Source organism: Parasteatoda tepidariorum, chromosome 9 (assembly GCF_043381705.1).
Source record: "Parasteatoda tepidariorum isolate YZ-2023 chromosome 9, CAS_Ptep_4.0, whole genome shotgun sequence".
NCBI classification, from domain to species: Eukaryota; Metazoa; Arthropoda; class Arachnida; order Araneae; family Theridiidae; genus Parasteatoda; species Parasteatoda tepidariorum.
The window spans coordinates 89481564-89504225 of NC_092212.1; the positions used below are offsets into that span (position 1 = coordinate 89481564).

At 27.8% G+C, this 22662-nt stretch overlaps 1 protein-coding gene across 5 annotated transcripts in view; it reads left to right on the plus strand.

Annotated features, from left to right (window-relative positions):
* Positions 1 to 20914, plus strand: part of LOC107437470 (Fanconi anemia group A protein homolog) — a 75825-nt gene extending 54911 nt beyond the window's left edge. For 2 of the 5 annotated variants that reach the window (XM_071185356.1, XM_016049483.3), the window contains exons 14-18: positions 2673 to 2761; positions 3941 to 4001; positions 7287 to 7336; positions 13825 to 13901; positions 20763 to 20914. In XM_071185356.1, the coding sequence (XP_071041457.1) occupies positions 2673 to 2761; positions 3941 to 4001; positions 7287 to 7336; positions 13825 to 13901; positions 20763 to 20794 (309 nt within the window). In that variant the 3' untranslated portion in view covers positions 20795 to 20914. Of the gene's footprint in view, positions 1 to 2672; positions 2762 to 3940; positions 4002 to 7286; positions 7337 to 13824; positions 13902 to 14993; positions 15035 to 16510; positions 16729 to 20762 lie in introns of those variants that run through there. The other 3 variants (XM_043054141.2, XM_043054143.2, XM_043054142.2) reach the window with 2 other exon arrangements.
* The last annotated feature ends 1748 nt before the right edge of the window (positions 20915 to 22662 follow it).

Consider the following 22662-nt stretch of genomic DNA (forward strand, 5'->3'; position numbering starts at 1 on the left):
TTTTATTATTTTTAATCAGAATTTGTGTACATCAGCTCCTTGGACTGTTAATATAAATCTATAGTATTTAAAAAAAAACTTTAAAGAAATATGTAAATAAAGCAAAAACGATTGTGAATAAAGCACAAATAACAATTCATAAATTGACATATTACAGTTTCAGTTCAGTTGAACGAAAACTATTGTATGTCAATTTATGTACTTGCATTTGTGTTTCATTCACATTGTTTTTTGCTTTAATCTACATAGCACAAAGTATTACCCTTTTCTTTTTCGGAAGTATGTAGATAATTCAAATGTTTTCTTTTTGTACAAAACAGTTTCACTGACTTTTTTATTTATTTTTCCATAAGTTTTCAGTTTATTGCTAATTTCAGACTTTTTCTTTGTTTCTCATTTTTATGAGTGTTAATTTGGTTGTCTCAATCTTTCACATTGCATTTTATTAGAGGTTTCATTTGATTTAAAATAAATTAAATTTCTTTATATTAGCGATGTCTTTTTCCTCTTTCCCCAAAATTGATTAAACTTAAAGTGTTCTAATATCCTCAATCAATTGCTTTCTTGTTGCATACTTTAGCTCCCTAATTTAAGTTCAAAAACTTTTTTTATCAGTTTATTTTTGTTCATTTGCTATAGAGAAACTATGAAAAATTTCATTACCCTCTCAACTCTTTAGGTTTGTTACATCCTGCAGTGGACTGATCATAAAGACACGTTTCCCAGTAGAACACAATAGTTAATCATCACTGGCTGCTGGGGTCAGTGTGCGGGTGGGTGATCACTTTGATCAGCCTGCGTAGGAACCGAGGGTGCACGGTATTGCTCCCCGTTAAACTGTTTTGCCGTAAAGTGCTCGACTTCGCATGCAGTTCGTCGAGCTACCAAAACAGGGGAGCCGTCCCCTATGATGAGGATCAAAATTTAGATGGTATGTCTTCAGATCATCCTCAGAGATGTTTCCCAGATTGTTGCCAATAGCCCATTGTGCAGCTCTGGTGCGATGTAAATAACATACGTACCTACCTACCTTCATGTTTATTTATTGATTATAAAAACCAAACTTTACAGGAACTTCTTAGTTAATATATTTTATCCATCACTATACTTATCTGACTGGGTAGGTTAATTATTGTGTTGAAAATTTTTATGCCTTAAATTTACACTGTATGAATGTTTTCAGTTTAGATTTTTCATAAACGATGAAAGCTCTCTATTCATCGCTTAAAATGCTTCTCTTAAAAAAGCAAATTCCATCTAGAAGCTAGAAAAAGTTTCATATTTATAAATTGTCAACAGTTATTTAATTTTTATGTGTCTCATTTGTTGTTCATTGTGAACACAAGAATGTGCAGAGATCTCTTTAAGAAATCCTTGCAGATTCTGCTATGATCTATCAGCATTGGCATGACAGCCCTTTATGAGCTTGGGCATTCCTCAGAAGCCTTTCCCATTCTGCCCTTGTCCCAGCAATTGATTTCCAGTTCTTTACTTTTAGGATGGCAAAACCCTCATCCACACAGTTTTTCCATCTCTTTTTGGGCCTTCCTCTTGGCCTTTTATTGGTGAGGGTTGCATTAAAGACTCATAATGCTACTCGCTCTGGGCTCATTCTCGCTACATGCCCGGCTCATCTCATTCTACTTAGTTTAATAGATTAAATGATATCATCACTATTAAAGATCTTATATATTTCAAAATTATATCTTTTTCTCTAGTTGTTCTTATCAAGGATAGCACCAAAGATGGTTCGTAGGACCTTCCATTCGAAGGTTGCTAATAACTTCTCTTCCCTTTTTGTTTAAGTCCATGTCTCTGAAGCGTAAGTCAAAACTGAGTTGATTAATACCTTATCAAGTAAAATCTTCGTCTTTCTTTTTATTAAGTGAGATTTCAATAATGATGCTAAACCATAGAAGCAGCAATTGGCTGTGATTATTCTCTTTCTGATTTCAGGATTAATGTCATTTTGATAGTTTATTTCTGATCCTAGATAAGTAAAATTTTTTACAGATTCAAATTTAAAAGAATCTATTTCAAGCAATTTAGGGATGGTTTCCATTGTACCACAATACATATATTTTGCTTTCTCCACATTCACTCTTAAGTTCAATTTTCTAGCTGGTTTTTCCAGTGCCTAAAAATTTGATCGATAGTCTTTAGTTGTGTGATCTATGATCTACAGTTGTGTGAAAATAGCTTTCTGCTACCATGTTCTAGTCACCTCTATACCTGTTTGGTATGCATTGAATTATTCATTGTCGTCAAGTTACTGACATATAGATTTTTTAAAACATAATTTTTAGTATTGTTGGTCCATGAGTGTTTATGTACCAACTTTTTAAATTCCTACTATTAGTTCACATTCTCCCTATTATATTGTTCAAATTTCCAGTCGTTGATAAAAATACTTTTTATTCATCCATTCAAGTTCAAACACATTTTTTTAAACTTGTAGTGGATGAGACTTGATGTTAATACAGTTTTTTCAAATATTAATTCATTCATTAATTTTAATTATTTAATTATAGTTTATATGGGCAAAAATATTGTAATTATTTAATAAAAAGTAATTAAAATTTTAAAAAATTTTGTTGGCCTATGCAGGAATTGACTTCAATTTATATATATATATATATATATATATATATTGTTCTCTTTGTTTGTTATAGCCGAAAGTGGATACTGAAAAAATCATTGAGAAAGCTCTCTGTTATTTTCAAGAAACCAAGAAAATACCTCCTTATATCTTAGAAGCAAGGTATATTTTATTTTTAAGTACAAATAATTAACCTTTTAACTGTCATGCTCGAAATAATCTTGAGCACAAGCGCAGCACTGGTGTTCTAAAATGTCACGCCAGATTAAAAATTTCGTGATTTTTGACAATTGTCAAAATCTATGCCAAAAGTTTTTTTTAATTATTTGACATGACGGGTAAATCCGGATAAAACCATCAATTGTCAAAAACTTGCCAACCCTGCCTAATTATATTTTTTTGAAAGTGCTTAAAAATATTTTTAAGTGCTTGAAAGGTGCTTATTTTTTGTTGAAAAATTTTTATATGCTCCCTGCAGGAGAAGTTTATTTCTGCTTCATCCCTGTCAAACCTGAATCTATCTTGGAAAAAGTTATGTAGAGGCAAATTTAGAGCAATAGATAGCAGCACTCACTGAAGTTATTAAAGGATAGAAGTTTCTGTGCACCTAAATTTTTTTTTCTTTTCAAAATGACGTGCAGTTCTTTGAAACGTTATAAAGGTGATTTATTTTTTTGGGGGGAAAAATGAAATTAATTTTTATTACTTATTTATTCTTTTTTTTTAAAAAAAAATTCTAAAGTAATGCTGCACTAGAAGCGAACTTTACCACTACCGCGCTGAGTGGCTGCTGTCTCAAGCGAATATGCAGTCAGTGGCATAGTTTTTGGGGAGAGTTTGGGGGACGAAACCCCCTCAGAAATTTAAACATTACTTGATTAATGAACTGTTGTATGTTAAGTAGGATGTAGATGTATAAAAAAGTTTTCATTCATTATTAATTTTTCGTAATTCAAACGTTTAGAATATGTACAGATATATATACATATATATATATGTACATATACACACACACACATATATATATAATAGGTATATATATACATATATATATATATTAAAAGGAGGTAACTAATAACCCCCTTGAACATACATTAAAACTACGTCACCACATGCAGTGGCAAATAAACCTTAAAACTTTTATGCACATAATTCAAAATATCAATTTTTAACTACTATTAAGTATATTTTATTTTGTACTAAATAGTTGATTTTTGCAATAAAAATTTGACAATTTATGTACCCAAATCATCGAAACAGATTGACAGTTAAGAGGTAATTAAAAAAATGTTTCTGCTAAATAAAACATCTAATATATTTTTTTGTGATTTATTTTTTCAGTTTAATGAATAAACAGCATTACCTGAACGAATTTTTGCCTGCTCTTCTCAAGCCAAGGGTGGTATGAAAAGCTTTTTTGCCTCTTTATTAATTTTCAAACTTTTGTAATAGAAAAAACTGCTTGTTTTCAGCAACATTCCCATGTCTGAAAATTCGGAATCAAGCCTTTGAAGTACAGTCTGTATTGTAACATTTTATAGAAGATGAAATAGCCATTATAGTGAGCTTGTTGTTAGCAAATACATATATTCCCTACGGTGACATTGTCGCAGAACATTACAGAGTTCTTGCAGAAAGGGGACGTGAAAAATGTAGCTTCTTTTTTTTGCAGAAATTTTTGAGAGATATCTTATCTTTTCTTCAGAATTAGAATCAAAAGATGCCTTTCTTCCACATCTGAGTGAGAAAAAAAATGCTAATGAATTTTCTATTCTCATTTGAGAATAATGAAGTAAAAAACTTTCAGGTTTTTTTTCCTGTAGAAATTTTTGTTTTATTTTTTCATGCAGTTATTACTACTGATTTCTGCATATCTTTTAAAATGCGATTTTTTTTTTTTTGCACAATATTATTTATTACAACAACTGAATCTTGAAATAAAAGCGTGCAGTTAGTACAGGGTGCATAGCATTTTTAAAGGTGCTTATTTTCGTTTTTTAAGAGCCCTTAAAGGTGCTTTTTTCCATGGGTGTTTTTAAAAAGTGCTTAATTTTCCCTTTTACGAAATGTGATATTTTTCTTTACCATGTTGATTTTCGCCCCAAATTATGCAAAAAGACATTGTCCTATTCAACGTTTTCACAATTAATTCAACCCCAATCTATTTCGGCGTACCGCCGGTCTGTAGTGTATGAAAACACCATTTGTTTTACATGTTTGATGAAATACTTTTCATCTGCACTTGAGTACACTGAGCTGGATCCAGCAATATGGATTCTTGTACTATTATGTGCAACCCTTCTGCATTTTGCAAGAGATTCTCGACTTCAGACTTCATTTTCTGTCCTCTGTAATAGAATCGAAAAATCTCATTTTCCGCCCTCTGTAATAGAATCGAAAAATCTCATTTTCTGCCCTCTGTAATAGAATCGAAAAATCTCTTGAATTTTTGCTGATTATGGGCACCAACTAAACATTATCAATTTTTTTACCTATTAGTGATAGAAATTTTAATTTCTCTTGTTAATTTCATCATTTGTGACGCACAATCGTCTTCATCGCTGTAAATAAAATTGGATAAAACCATCAATTGTCAAAAACTTGCCAACACTGACTAATTATGATATTTTTCAAAGTGCTTAAAAGGTTCTTGTTTATTGTTGAAAAATTTGGCTACGCACCCTGTAATACCTCTTTTTTGAAGAGTCCAATTTGCGTGATTTCGTCATCCCTCTCTTTTTTCAGTAGTTACTCCTACAGATTTCACAATTTTTTAAATGTGATGATGAATTACAAAATGCGAAAAAGGAAGTAATTAGTGGGTTATCTTCCTACAAAATAAAGGAAACAAAGAAAATAAAAATATGACCACCGAAGTTGACGTCTTCAGGGAGTACCGACCCGGTAGCCCTTAAACAAAACCATTTCTAATTGAGGGAGAAGCAAATGATTAAATTAACTCCCTCAGTACCCCGATGGTTTTGTATAGAAGTCCGGGAAAAAACATGAAATACAAATAAATTGCACCCTGTTAAAAGAAAAAAATATATATAAGAACCTAGAATTCTTCATTCATTTTCTTAATTAAAAAATTAGCATTACAAAAATTTAAAGGAAAACCATTAATTACTCAAATTATTTAAGAAATTATTCACAGCTACCCGAAAACTTTCAACATTATTGCAAATGTTTTTGATCCTAAGCAATTGTGAGAATATTGCCCATAATATTGGAATAAAAAAAATATTACATATTCAATTAAAATAATTACCTATTTTATTTGATCAGATTTTTTAAATTTATTTATTGTTTGAAGTTAACGTTTCTCTTACTTTAAATTAGCAACATGTACATTTGTTATTTTTAAGTATCTTGCAGAAAGATATTAGTACTGGAGAGGTATGTCGTAGAGAGCCGGAAAAAATTCTGCCACAGGGCATATATTAAAATAGACGAAAAACTGAGATAAATATATTTACTGGGTTGCCACTCCACAGGGAAATCCTGGAAAATACAGGGAATATAAAAATCACTTAAAATAACAGAGAATGCAGGGAATTTTGCTTTTTTTACTTACAAATTGGGAAAATACAGGAAATTTTGTTTCTTATTTTTGTCTTTTAAAAAATGGTAACCACTCAAAGCGTAATCTATGGGATATTTAACCATGATATTTCAGCTATACTAGACTATTTCATTTACTATAGCATTATTTAAGTATGTTCAGCTGTTTTTCCAGCAATTAAAACTAATAAATATAGTTGGCCCAATAAAGCACACTCAGGAGCACATTAATTGTTGTTTCCTCTAAATATATTGTGTATAATATGTACAGGGAACAGATTTGAGTGGCAACCCTGATTTACCTCTTTACATTTTAAACAATTATTTTGATTTAAAAAACATATCTAAAATAGACTGTTTTTGTTGACTGAATTGCATAGCTCTGTTCTTTACCTAAATCTGAAATATCTTTGCTTTATTGCTTGAACACCAATTTTGGTCATTCACAGTAACATAAATAAACAATGAAGCAAGACTTATTCTGCTATAAGGAATTTAGAATAATTGATTATTTTTATATTTTGTGATCTAAATTCGTTTATTCTTTATTAGATTTCAAACTGACAAATTTTCTCTTCGTCTCTACAAATTCAATTCACAGTTGAATTTTAACAAAATTGATCCGTATCCGATGATTTTAAATTTTTATTGATTAGGTTGTAATGCTTATTTACAAAATAATTTTAATTAAATATTTAAGTATAATATTGTTTTTAAATAATGTAATAATATTGTAATTAAATAATGTTTTAAAATTATTTTTAGTACATTTTATCTGAGTTTTGATTAGTAAATAAGAATGAAAATCAGATTTAAATTTAAGAAGTATGATTTAAATAAAATTTTTAAGAAAATGATTTTCATACAAAAATTTACCCATGCTCGACCTACTTTAACTTTCTTTCATACTACATATAAGGTAACTCTAAATTACATTTAATATTTTGCATTTACAGTTCTTTTATTTTTCGTTTCATTTTTTAGCTGAATCTTCTGGTAAAGTGCTCAATATCTATTAATTCTGTTAAATAATCATTATTATTGTTTCTTAAGATAAGTATTTTCTATTAATTTTTGCTGTGTAACTTTGATTTATTAACTTTGTTTTTTTTTTTTTTTTCAGATTGCATCAGTCGCCGATACAAGAGAAAGTTTTATTGATTTCCTCAACAAGTAAATAGAAACTTTTATATAGATGTTTATGTTAAAGAAATAATTATTAACAAACATCACAAAACGAATTTTTTTTCTGCTGTTATGAGAACTGCAGATTTATAATGTATGTATGACTATAGTGATAAGCTCAAAAACAAGGCCAGTTAGCATTCAAACCTGCTTGAGATTCTCTTTTTAAAAAAAATGAATAAATGACATAAAATATTTTTATAAATGAAATTTTATTTGTTATAAAAATTGTTTTTCGTAGTCTGTATGTTTTTCATTGTAATTTTTCGTTGAAATAAAAATACCTACAGGGTATCCGCTCACATGGAAAGTCATGAATTTCAGTATTGAACAAAATTTGTCATGAAATGACATGATTTTTACTATTTTTTTAAAAAGAATCATGGAAAGTCCTGATTTTAGATCTCCAGTGTTGCAAGTGCTGCGCCGATCCGCACCAATTGTGGAAACCTGCGCCTACATGCTCCAAATTGAAGTAGTAGGCTTAAATTGCGCTGATCTGCACCAAAAGGGATAATTTCCCCTGGGTATCGTCAAGTCACAATTTTGCCGCAACCCAGCTATTGCCATGTCGGGGGGAGGGGTGCTCGGGATTCAGTGGGAAGGATTCTTGCACTCTCGTGTGGAACTCTGCTTCATTTTGCAAGATATTCTCAATTTCAGGTTTCCTTTTCCGCTCTCTGAAATGGAACCGAAACTTCCCTCGAATTTTTGGGGAACAACTAAACATTGCTAAATTTTAACAGCAAAATTTTTTTCTATTTCTCTTGTTAATTTCATCGTTATTGAAGTGCCATCATCTTCGTCAATGGCAAGCTAATGACCTTCTTGCTCTATTCTATTTATAGAATAGTACCCATAATCTTGGAATTAACTTGGGGACCATTCACTAAGTACATGCTTTCATGTTAATCCTCAGAGCAGTCAAGCTTCAAAACCTCAAAATTTCCATCTCCCTTATATTCATTTAATTTAATAAAGATAGAATTAATTGAGTATCTTAAACGTAAATTTTTATCTGAGGACCATCCACTAATTGCATATTTTTTTTAAACTTTTTTTTTACTTTTTTTACTAATATTTTTTTTTACTTATTGCATTTTATTATTGTGTGTGCATTTCATTTTATCAGTGCTCTTATTTTGATTTAGGAAAAAACCAAATATTTAGAGGCAAGATTTTTAATACCTAAGTATGAAGAGAGGGGCTTTCAGAATTTTTAAAGTAGCAAAAAAAAAACTTATGTTTTTCAGATTTGTCATTCAAAACTACTTTAATTCATCTCTTAATGTTTTGATTTAAAACAATTGATATAAAAAAAATTTTATTATCACAGATTTGTTAAATATTATGAGTGTAGGGGCAATATAATAATTTACTTCTGAAAAAATTTTTAACTTCTCATTATATTTGCATTTAAAAATTATTTAATTTTTTTTAATCATTTAATTGATGAAATACTGTACTAGATAACCAATTATAATTTTAAAAAATTTAGGGGCCATTCACTAATTTATATTTGTAATATAAATTTATTAAAGTTTGCTTAATTCTTTACATATTTTTATAAATTCGATATGATCAATATTAATCTTGTTAATGTTTTGTTGAATATACTATTACAAATAACATTTATTTAAATTTTAAGAAAAATACACCCAATAACCTTAAATAATAGTTAAATTAATTAGAGTTTTATATTACCTTTTTAAGAATTAAATGATGTAATTAATAATTTAAAAAATAATATGAACCACTCATTATTGAATTTATTTAAATTGCTTTTGCCAAAAGCTCATTTTTAAGAAATATTTCGGCTGTATTAAATAAATTTTTAGGTCTTTTCCAAACTGAGACATCATTGTTTCACTTGCTGTATGATGAAATGGTGTCTCTAGTTTAAGCACTGTTAGGGTGTTTTTTTAAGAGTTCTGCTTTTCTTAGTTTGACAGGGAAGGACTTAAAAATCTTTGGATGAAGAAAACGCAGAAATTTGGCAAAATTCAAATTTAATAGATTATGGACTAGATACCACAAATGCGATGACATCCTTATCTTCTTCTTACCGTGTTTGGCACAGCATGTCCTCTTTTAGACTAAGTGCCACTAAACCCTACATTCAATCCAATCCCTTATCTTCTTCAGACAAAAATTCTATGTATTTAGGTGCCAGGTCTATGGCATGTGCAAAAAAGTTATTAAAAGCATTGCCTCTTGAAAATAGGTCACTGTTCCATCTTAAAGTGCTGAATCCTGTAATGAGAATGGAAGACACTCTTGAAGAGGCATCTTTGTTGCTGTTACGTGGAGAACCAGAGGGTTATTCTTCTGACTCAAATGAATATGCACTAATTGATGTGTTTTGGAACTATTTTATGACTTGTGAATTGATGTGTTTTTATGCGTATTTGAACTATTTTGCAAAGAAAGATAATTTGGGAAATATCAAATATCCTCTTATAACAAAGCTTTTTAAAGCTCTTTTGTGCATACAACATGGGAATGCCGATGTTGAAAGAGGTTTTAGTACTAGACAGGTTTTAGTTTTGTTCATATGTGTGAATAAAAAGCTACTTGACAATTGGGCAAATTTAAATTTGCATAGTGTTAATGGTTTGAGACAAGTTGTGTCACGTATCAGCTGGGGGTTTAAATAACTTTAAAGTTGACAAAGATATGATTGAAGGGACTCGTGCAGCATTTAAAAATTATTCTGCTTGATTAGAGGCTGAGAAGAAAGAAAGCAAAAAGAATGTGAAAGCACTGAAACTGAGGAAAGCAGATTGATTGCTGCTGAAATTGATTCAAGATCTCATAGCCACAGCTGAAAAAAAATATTAAAGATGGGTTGAATAATAAAGACATGTCGATTATAGAAAGCGGACAGATCCTCTTATCTGAGGCTAAGTCGAGGATAGCAGAATATTTAACAGCATTGCAAGATACCAAAAAGAAACTTAATTTGTTTATGCAGGGACCTTCAAAAAATTGTAAAAAAATAAGATATGTTGTAAATGAACAAAATTAAAAACTCTTGTTATTAAATTCTTGTTTTAATTCTTTTTATTAAATATGCCCCAAATCTTTGTTTTGCTGCTCCAAAATTGCTTTTTTGTTGCTCCAACACCATGTTTTGCCACTTGCACCACTTTCGAAAAATCTTATTTTTAAAATGGAATCCCCCCCTCCCCCAATTTCATCTTGTTCCAAATATCTGAATTCCTAACAAAATCTCCCCTCAGGCATATTTTATTAGAATATAAAATTATTTTATCATGTTCTTTAAAAATTATGGTGTTCTTTCAAAAAATGAAAGTAAAAACATTTCTAGATGGAATTATCTTTTAAACTCTTCTGTGATTTACAAATTTTAATTATTTATTTTTTTTAATTTTATCATTTTAAAATTCTAGTTGAAGCAAACCAGTCATTGGCGATTTTTTTTTATTCCGAAATGAGAACAGAAAAATAGGATTAATACTTTCCTTTCAGATGAACAAGAAAAGTATCTTTAGAATGTAATTCTACGGGAGAAAAATTATTTGCTTTTGTATTTTTTTCAGCTATTTTATTGTTTCAACTCTTTCATTACTGTGTTTTTTAAATTTAAAATCCATAAATATGAAGATGCAGAGTACAGTAGTTTTGGTTATACCTATCATTTCAATTAATGTTATCATAATGTTTTTTTTTAATTTATTGTTGTGTTTTTGTCAGAGAAAATAGTAACTTCGTTAAGATCATGACAAGTCATGAATTTGAAAATCTAAAATGTAGCGGATACCCTGCATGAATTTCGATATAGAACAAAATTTGTCATGAAATGTCATGATTTTAACTATTTTTTTAAAAAAAATCATTAAAAGTTATGGATTTAGGTTGCCGAAAAATCTAATTTTTTAAATGGAATTCACCCCTCCCCCAATTTCATGGTGTTCCGAATATCTGAATTTGTAACAAAATCCCCACTCACAGTCATATTTGATTAAAATATAAAATATTTTTACCACGTTCTTTAAAAATTATGGTGCTCTTTCAAAAAATGGAGAAAAAAAACATCATTTCTAAAGCAAATGATCTTTTAAACTTCTGTGATTTCAGAATTTTTGTTATTATTTATTTATTTTTTATTTTATCAATTTAAAATTTTAGCTGAAGCAAGCCAGTCTTTGGCGAATTTTTTTTATTCCAAAATGAGAACAGAGAAATCAGGAGCATTTTTTTCCCTTTCCGATGAACAAGAAAAATATCTTTAGAATATAAATCTGCAGAAAAAAATTTTTTTTTGCTCTTTTATTTTTTTCAGCTATTTTATTGCTTCAACTCGTGTTCCTTACTCTTTTTTTTAAAATTTAAAATCTGTAAATATGAAGATGCAGAATATAACAGTTTTGGTTATAGGCATCATTTCAATGAATGCTATTATAATAATTTTTAAAATTATTGTTGTGTTTTTGTCGGAGAAAATAGTAAGTCATGAAAAAATCTTGGAATTAGTCATGGAAAGTCATGAATTTGAAAATCTAAAATGTAGCAGATACCCTGGACATATTTTTATAATATTTAATTAAATCATTTTTAGAAATCAATATTTATTTGTTATAAAAATTGTTTTCGTAGACTGTGTTTTTCATTGTAATTATTCGTTGAAATAAAAATACCTATAACATATATGTTACCGTGAATGACCGAAATCAAGAGAATATCAACTTTCATCCATATTGTCACTTTTTGTCAATCATATTGTCACTTTGTCACTTTTTGTCAATCATATTGTCACTTTGGTCTGAAATATTTGTTGTATCTGATTTGACATTAATTTATTTATTGATATTATTATATTTATTCGACGTTTTAACATCTGAGGTTAGATTAAAAGAAACATTAGTGTTCAGATTACCAGTTAAATGCACACTGGGCAGTGGCGCTTGACCGAGTGTATATTTCGGTCATTTACCAAAGTAATTATTTGATTGTCAGCAACCACCAATTTCGGTCATTCACAGTAACATATAAATTCTGTTGCTGGGTAAAAACTAACAAGATTGAACTACAACTTTAAAGTAAAAAACATTCTTTCTAAATTCTTGAAGCAATCACAAAAGAAGTACTTAACAAAATACCTGATTTTATAAATTGAACGTTGCCCACTGGTAGTTCTGCTTGGAACAAAATAATATATTAAAAGTATAAATTCTGTAATGAATTACATTTGTTGTATCTTCTAACAGCCAATTGACAAGCAACTCAATTGAACAAGGAGAATTCAATCAAGATGCTTCATAAAACATTCCCTATTGAAATAGCATTTTTGCACAGATATTTAATTTGAACAGATATTGAATATTTAAATATGTATTACTAATACATAATAAAGTGAGTCTCACTTATAGAAATCAGCTTAAAACTTTTTTTTTGCTCTAAAATGTTCATTTTTTTAATTCTGAAATCCCTTTTTTTAAATTAATTAAAAAGTATTTTAACTATCTTTGATGCCTGTTACTATTCAAAATTATGAGTAAACAGAATAGATAGCATTTAATATGAAATCATACTGTAAAGTATTGCAATTTTTTCTATTTTGATGACTATAAAAATCCCTAAAGTTTCCTTCGTGTAAAATATTTAGTTCATTATGCAGCAATTATCCTGAAATTTGTATTATTTTGTAAAATCTAATGAATTTTTTCCTATCCATGCTGGGAGCTATGTATTTATGTTGACTTTTAAATCTGTGTTCCATTCATTTGTCCAGAAACAGCCTTTCACTGAAAGAAAGTGGGAAAAACTTTTATGAAAAAAAAAGACTGAGAAACTGGATGAAATTAATAAAGAAAATAACTATTTTCAATTTATTTATTTTAGTTTTTTGCAGAATTTTAAAATACATGAATCATTTAGATTCAGTTGCATACTAAACAACTTTCAATTACAAAAATAAGTATGCTATTTGTAATTGTGATTATGGCATAAACTGTTTAAATGTCATAATAATTGTCTTTTTAAAAAATACAAAAATTTGTGTTTTATTTCTGACATTTACATAAAATAATAAAGATCTACAATTATTTTAATTTCTTTAGAAATGCATTAAATTTGTTTTTATTCCTAATTGTTGCTTTTTTTTACAATGATGTATTAAACAGCATGGAAATTAATACTATTATGTAAACTCAATTGCAATTATAAACTGTTTAAAAAAATTTTTTTTGAAGAAGAATTTCTTCCACCTAGTTTGAAAGAAGCATAATTTATTTCTTACTAAAGATAGAAACTTTGAACAATATTTACTTCTTCATATATATATAGTATGTTAATTTTGAATTATTTTAAGCTTTATTAGGTTAATACTTATTTAAAGCTAGTATGAAAATTAAATTTTTCTATGTTTATATTCTTATTATAAATATAATTATTCATTATATTTATAATAAGATTTGCATTAAAGAAATCTTTTAATTTTTTTTTTCTTTTAGGTCTGGTAAAATTCCCAACTACTTTTATAAGAAATACAAGATGTCTTGTCATGAAGAACAACAAAATCTTATTGCAGGTAAGATTTAAATTGTTTTCTAATTGCACATTTTATGTGTATATGTGTTTTTATTTTTTGGTTGTTTTATCATAGGTAATTGTTAATGATGTATTCATTTCTTAATGCCTCATACTATAAACACATAAAAGTTATATTAAAAACTTCATGTGAATTTTATAGAGCAGCTAAGTTTTGATTTCGCAATGAGAGATAGCAAAATTCAATCTCTCAGAAACAAACTTTTCAGATTAAGTTTTATATTAAAATCAAACCTCTAATGATTTCTTTTATAGAGCCTTTTGAATTATTGTGCTATGAGAGATGAATACAGTTTCTCATAAACAAATACTTCATAGTGATTACGTTCTATTTTGAAACATTTTTGTCTAAAGTACCACAAAACAGAATTGTTTATAGTTAATAGCACTTGAGATCAATTTTCTTTCTAATTTTCCATCATCATTACCATCCAGACAGCCCAATGTGGGCCAATGCCTTCCTCTGAAGATTTCTCCATAATGACTTCTGATTTATCTTTGATGTCTAATTCTTTTCATTAATTGCAAGAAAATCAGACTCCACTGAGTCAGCCCATCTCAACCGCAGCCTTCCCCTCTTTCTCGTTCCAGTGGGTTTAAAAAAAGTAGCATCTTTTTTATGGTATTGTCATCACTCATTCAAATCACATGGGCCATCCAATTCATTCTATTTATTTTTATGCATTTAATAATATCAGTTTGAGTTTATAAATCTTGTACAGTTCAAAGTTAAATCTCCTTCTCCAGTTACTGTTTTTATTTACATCTTATTTTCCATTGTGGGAAATTTTTGAACGATTCTTCGATACTTTGTATTGCTGTATCTCAAGCGATGCGAATACAGCTTTTCTTTAAACTGCCTTTTTAGTCTATTTTTTGTCGAAACGTGTGCATTTAAAAATATTATATGAAAATTTATTTCCAAATAGTTGAAATATCATCAGCTTAGCAATACTTTGCTTGCTTTAAATTTTGCTCCATTATAACCCTGATAAACTAGAATGTTACATGATACTCTCCCATGGTTAATAGAGAAACCTTTGATTTTTTTGGAAACTATGGGACTATACAGTTTGGGATATTCAAAGATTGTGGTGAAGATGGAAGAATGGATTAGGATATTTTCTTCGATTTCCATAAGTAGATTTTTTCTTCTAGTCGACGGGCTGAATGTATTCAAGTTTCTTCTTATGCTTTGGAATCATTTTTTCGTTTGACAAAACGATTCAAAATGTTTTAATAACTTAATAAAATTCTCCAGAAGTTGTTTATTGTAACATAATTTAATAATAGATTTTTTTATTGGACTTTTTTTCTGAAACCTTTTGTAACTTCCCTTCGATCAATTCGGAAAATTACTTTTTCTCAGCAAAGCCAACCAATCACTCATTTACTTACAATCACTAACAGCATTGTTTGTCGACAAATCGTTACAATTATCGTATTGATGCTAATTTTCACAATTTCCTTTCAGAACACATTTTATTTATTTTTTTTTTTAAAAAAAAGGTTCTTTTACGAATATGTTAACATTTAATTTTACTGTTTTGTCGGTCAGGGATCTGTCTAGGTTTTTCTTAGAGGTACCTATTTTGTGAAAATTTAGACATAATTTGTGAAAATTAAAAATTATATTAAAAAATCAATCCCAAAAATATTGATTTTTCTCATCTGGAACCACTGCTTTTCTTTTCATTACACTTCTTTTTATCTCTTTTGCTTTTTTTTTATTGAAGTGAAATGTGAATCTTATTTGTAGTGAATGTAATGAAGTTGAGTGTAATGAAGTCTTATTTGCAGGGTGGCCACCCACCTGGAAAACCTTGAAAACCTGGAATTATCAGGGAATTTTTTTGTACTGGAAAAAACCTAGAATAATCAGGGAAAATTGGATAAAAACCTGGAAAAATCAGGGAATTTTTAAAAAAAGCTGGAAATTGTTTTTGAAATTAAATTATTTTACCATCCCATATACCGACTTTATTTAGACAGAAGTTTATCGTCAAACAATTTAAATATTATCAACTTAACAATACCACTTTGTTTTTATGAAAATTATCTCCATTATCACCCTGCTAAACTAGAATGCCATATGAAACTCTCCCGTGGGTTGCTAAATGAATGGAGAATCCCTTGACCTTGAACCTTTATTGTTCAAGTTTGTTCAGATGCTTTGGGGCAATTTTTCTTTTAACAAAATGTTATAGTATTTTTAACTTTATAAAATTTTCTAAGAATAATTGGTTATAATTCAATAATATATTTATTTCATCTTGTTATTTTTTCTTAAAGCTTTTGCATTATTTTTTGTTAGCAATTAATTATTTTTTTTTTCAGCAAAGCCAACCAATCGCGCATTTTCTTGAATCCCTAACAACAAAATCATTACAATTGTTCCATTGATGTTAATTTTCTGGATTTTATTTTAACCTTTAATAACAAATTTAATTTTTAAAAAAGGTTCTTTTACAGATCAATATTTAGATGTTAACATTTAATTTTACGTTTTGTTGGGTAATACTTGATTTATGATTCGAATTTTGCATTAATCACAATGTTGAAAGTTAGTAAATATTGCTTACATTTCAGAGATGATATTTCCGAAACTATTTCTCCTTCTACTCTGAAAGATGGCAGAGACAAGGAATCTATAGGAAACATGTTAAATGCTGTACAAACTTAAATATGTATAGAAAAAATATTTACATGTGTTTATTAGGAATAAAATAAAATTCTTTTTTTTTTTTTTTTTTTNTTTTTTTTTTTTTTTTTTTTTTTTTTTTTTTTTTTTTTTTTTTTTTTTTTTTTTTAACTGTACAAGTACAGGTTTTAAGTTGGGCAACGAGATGACCAAAATTTTAAACTTAATATTAAGTGAACAAAGTATCATTTCTAAAGTAGAAATTTGAAGAGTTAGAAATAATAACTTATAAATAATAACTTATAAATATCAGTTTTCAATAAGTTATAGACTGTTAAATGAAGGGCTACATCATTTGAATTTTGTCACCGTGGTAAGAGAATCTCCAGCAAAGTACTTTAAAAAATAAAAATAAAAAAAATTTGCACTAATAATCGAAAAGGGAAAAAATAATATTTAAAGTAAACTGTAATGTTTTAGGTTATCTTGCACAAATGTTTAGAAATATTTCGTATTATGATTTTTTTTTTAAATTAAGTTAATGTTTTGGAATTTTTTGTGCGACACCAAATATTATAACTATATATTTATAAATTAATACATTAATTATATATTTTATAATTGTACTGTGCCACTAGGATATAACATAATTAAATTATATTTTTTGTTTAAAGCAAGATTTTAATATATAATAATATTTTTATTGTAAATTTTTTATTAATTATTTTTGCATCAGGCACCATTGCTTTTCTTTTCATTACATTTGTTTTTATTTCCATCTCTTATTTTGCTTTTTCTTTATAAAATGAAGTGAAATATGAATGGAAACAATTTAAATATTCTTTTAGATTAATTTACAATAACCTTATCCCCACCTTAACCTAGTATAATTTGTTTAACAACCAGCCCTCTTAGAACACATACACCAAATTTCAAATTAATTATATATCATGTTTTGCAAGTTGAGAACTGTATACAATTTTTTATTCAAATGTCGTTTACATTTCAATTACAAACAAATTCACATAGTTTAGACAATTTGTAAATGAGTAATCATTTTTTGCTTTCATGTGATTTACAACCAACTCCAATAATTTAATCCATTTAATTTGCACTTATTATAATCAGTTTTTATAAAAGAAATTGTTTTTCGATAGGTTATGATATTTTATGTTTATAAGATAATGTTTTTAGGAAATTTATGTTCCTTTTTTTACGTCTGACACCATATAATTGCCTATTTGTAAAACACAATTAACTAATCTGAACTAAGAAGCCGTGTAGTTAGATTGAAATTCTTTAAATATTCTGATTTCAAATAAGAAAAAAAATGGATATAATTTAAATAATTTTATCTAGGTTTTTCTATAGAATGTAGAACAAGAAATTTGACAATTTTGCATTTGGGAATACTGAATAGCTCTTAAAATAATAGTTCTAATTAAAAAAAAAACAACATTATTTAAACATTGACTTTAGTTATTGGTTTAAAGAAAATTATATCAATGAATTTTATAAAGAGCACTGTTTGGATAAAATGCAGTATAAAATAGCTTCATATTGAACTGTAAATAAATATAAAAATTTATTAATGTGTAATTGCTTGGAATTATTTTCTTTTGCTCAATGAAAATATATTTAAAATTATACTTCTCCAAGGTTTTTTGGGATCACTCTGTATTTGCTATTTGGTAGATTTTGTGCATAAACTATTTAACATGCTGATGCATCGCCTGGAACGACAGTCGCAGTATCGGCCTGCTGATACAGGCGTTAAATCGATATGTCACGATATATCGATTTAAAGCCCAGTCCTAAACAAGAGTCTAGCTCCTCACTTCTAAAATGAGCCTCTAATCTAGAAACAGCTACATACTGCGCACCATGGAATTGATGTTTTCTCTGTCTGAGAGTACTGCAGCCGTTGAAAGGGGCTTTTCAGCAATGAACTTACAAAAAAACACGTTACGTACTGGTCTTAAACAAGAAGCATTAAACGCAATTATGATCATCTACTTAAATGGAAAACCCCTTTCAGATTTCTGTGCAGAAACCTCTTTAAATCATTTGCTCGATTGTGGAACTGGCAGACGTCATATTTGATTAATTTAAAAAACGCAGTACCCTCAGAAAAATTGACATTCCAGATAACTTGATCTTTGTCATTTAATTTATTACATAAAAGAAATAAATAATTTCATAAAAGGAATGCTAGGTTACTATTAGTAACCTAGTATTTCTTTTATTATTGTATAATGTAATCCTAGTAACTACTAATTCATTGTGCAATTTATGTAAATTTGAAATGAATAAGAGAAAATTATATTTTTATTTATACGGGTTAGTTTCAAAGGAGGACGGGTACATTGTTGGACAAACTACCCTCGGGGAAGTTTTTCCGAACCCTGGTAGCTATTAAATTTTCTGCATCAGAAGATGTTATAGTTTATTAGTGCAATAAATATTGTTTTTTTTTTCCTTTTAATGTAAAGTAACATGTTTTTCTGTGTTTTTTTTCTCTATGTTTTCCTTAAAAACTGGAAAAAAATTTAGCAACAGTTTTTTTTTTTATTCCTGGATTTTTAAAATTGTTAGATTTAAGGAAATTTTGCTAAAATATGAGTTCTATTTACATTGTTGTTAATATGCGCTGAACAGTTTAAATTAAATTTAGTGATTATTCAACTAACTTTTACAAGAGGGAAAATGTTATAAAACACATTGCTCCATATATTCCAACAGGAAATAGGACAATCAAAATTTAACGAAAATATTTAATCAAAAAATATTAAGATTAAAAGTAAGTAATTTTCAATCATTATAATGGTTATTATTAAATTAACTTTATATCCAGCTTGAAAAATTTACATCCTAGACCGAAATAAAAAATTTAAAATTATATATCATATTTACAAGTTAAGAACTGCATAGAATTCTTTATTCAAATTGCAGCTTCAAAATTCAGTCAAGTTTACATTTAAATTACAAACAATTTGACAGAGTTTAGATAATTTGTAAATGAATAATCTAATTGCTTTTATGCGATTTACCTCCGACAACAAATTTAATATAAACATATCTCAATCAGTTTTTATACAATTTAGAAATTTATATTCAGATTTTACGTCCGGCACCATGGAATCGCCCAGTTGTAAAAACAAACCAATTAACTGATTTAAACCAAAATGCTGAATTCTTTAAATAGTTTGCTTTCAAAGAATAAAATTTGAAGAGTTTTATCTAGTTTTTTTCTATTGAATATGCAAAAAGAAATTCGGCAATTTTGCATTAGCAAATTTCATTTTTGAATACTGAATATCTCTTGAAATAATAATGCTAATTAACAAAAAACCTTATTTAAATTTTTGACTTTAGATATTGGCTTAAAGTAAATATGATCAATGAATTTTAGAAAGAGAACTGTTTGGATATAGTACAAAATAAAATGGCTCTATATTGAAATGTAAATAAATATAAAAATCTATTGATTATAATTGCCTGGAATTATTTTCTTTTGCTTATTGAAAATATTTGCCACTACTTAAAGTAACACATTAAAACATTTTTTATTCAATAAAAACAATATATTCTACAATCTAAACATGTTATTTTTTCCGTCCATCTAAACTTTTTAAAAATTAATGTTGTACAAAAACATTAAAAAACAAAATCTTGCTTAGAATAAATTTAGTCTAATTATTTTTTCAAGATGATTTATTATGAAAAATTCTTTTAAATAAAATACTTTATAATATTAACACTTTTCTTGTACCCATCCTACACTTTATGGAGACAAAAAATATGCTGACCTGAAAATTTTAAGATTTTTACTTGGAAAAATCAGGGAAATTTGAAACCTGATTCGAGTGGCCCCACCCTGTGTATTTCAAGCAATACGAATACAGGCTACGGCTTTTTTTTTAAACTGCCTTTTTTGTCAAAATGTGCAAATTTAAAAATATTATATATATCATGCAACAGAAAAAAATTTCTCTGGACATAGGACTTTTTTCAATAATTAAGCATGTTTTCTGTTAAGAACAAAGGTATAAAAACAAAGTTAAGTCGTGCATATGTTTAAAAAAGATGCTATAACTTAATTGCAGAATTTTTACTTAGCTTAGGTGCCACTTGTCTTCCTATTTTTTTATTTTAACTTTTATAAACTTATTTAAATAAATAATTGTTTTCTTTTTCCAGGTATCAACATAGGAGATGATAGTTTTGGATGACTACCAAATATTTGAATGTGATTGAAAATTTGTTATATTGAGTTACAAGTATTAAATTTGCAATTCAAAACCTAATGTATAATATCTGTTATATTAATTAAATATTAATTTAAAAAAATTTTTAATGTGTGGTGCTTTTATTAAACAAACTTAATTTTTCTTTTCTTTATATAAATTCGAAAATGAGTTGTACTTCAAAACATCTCAGATCCCAGCCGGCCCAAGACTATTCGTGTGGTAAATGATGACTGATGCATGCTAAGTCTGTCGAGTCGCAAAGTCTTCCATGTTCCAATAACAAATCAATACCTCTGGGGGTACTGATCCAGGAGTTACCTTGTCTTCTGGATTGGTTCAAAATTACAAGGATACGAAGTTGAACATTAGTAGTAGTATACCCAAAAAATTGAGTTGTTCAACGACGGATTTAAAATGAAAAAAATAATACAAACTAGGGATACAATGAATATTCGGTATTCGTCCCTTTTCCTGAATATTCGGTTGGCCAAATATTCGGCAAAATATTAATTCGAATTTTATTTTTTTGGAGGGAAATTTTAATAGATTTAATAAGGAATAAGCTAAAATCGTATTTTTTACTATACATTATTATAAATAGTTTTTACACATATTTGTTAATTCTAAAACTTGTCAACTTATGTTCTGAAAGACTCATGGATGTTTTTCATTATGAGGCAGCAATTAAGAGGGTTTCTTTTAGACTTTAATCTTTACTTTTTTTTGAAAATACAGTAATTGGAAAACTGAAATGTTTAGCTTTAAAATTTCTGTTAAAAATTAAAATTGATTTTTTTTTTCTTCTTTGTATTTTGTATTTAATCTCTGTTTTTTTATGATAGCACTGTATTTTTAAAAGTGTTTCTAATTGACATCTATTTTAATGCTTTTTGGATAATTATTTTTCCAAGAAATATTATTTTTAGGTATAAATTTTTGTTTTAGGAATTCAGATGCTATTTCTTTTTTTTTTTTTTTTTTTTTTAACTTTCCAACTTTAGTATTTTTTTTTTTAATAGCTGTCCGTTAGTTTTTTTTTATCTTAAATATTCCTAATTGCCTTCATATTTTTATTGTCTTAAACATTTCTGTTAAAGTTTTTTACCTTTATCCCAAAAAAATAATACAGCGAAGTTTTGATTATTTTTCAAAAATGATTAAATTTATTTTGATTTAAAAAATTATTTTTTTTAGTTTCCATGTGAGCTGTGCCGTGGGGGCTCAGGGGATAGTGCACTCGACAAACAATTTGGCATAAAGCAATTTTTTCTATAAAAGAAATAATTTATTTAAAATATATGTACTAAAAAAAAGTTCTGTATGCTTATGTTTGTACCCCCACGTCCAAATATTTCTCTTATGATTCTATAAAGATCTATTAATGAACATAAATAATTTTGTTTAGTAATAATTATTTTAAAATAACAATCAAAAGTGGAGGTATATTGTTATATCAAATTTTGTGAGCTCACAGCCATAATTTAATATCTTCACTCACCAAACAGGCTGATATTTAATTTGTGCATGCATCTTATTGTGCAAAATTTATAGTATAATATTAATGTAATTCACAACAGAAATAATTCTAAAATGGTTAATAATTTTAGACACTGATTTAAGTAAGTTAGTCGTAAAACGTAGCATTAGAAAGAAATATCTCAGAATAAAGAAACAACTCATTAAGTTTTAAGTCCCGGAGTGGACTAATTGTAAAGACACGGCTCTCCGTAGAACACCCAAGTTAAGCATCACTGGCTGTGGTCAATAAACGAGTGGGTGACCACTTTGATCAGCCTGCTTAGGGACCAAGGGTCTGCAGTATCTCAGAATAAAGAAATAAGTCAGTAATA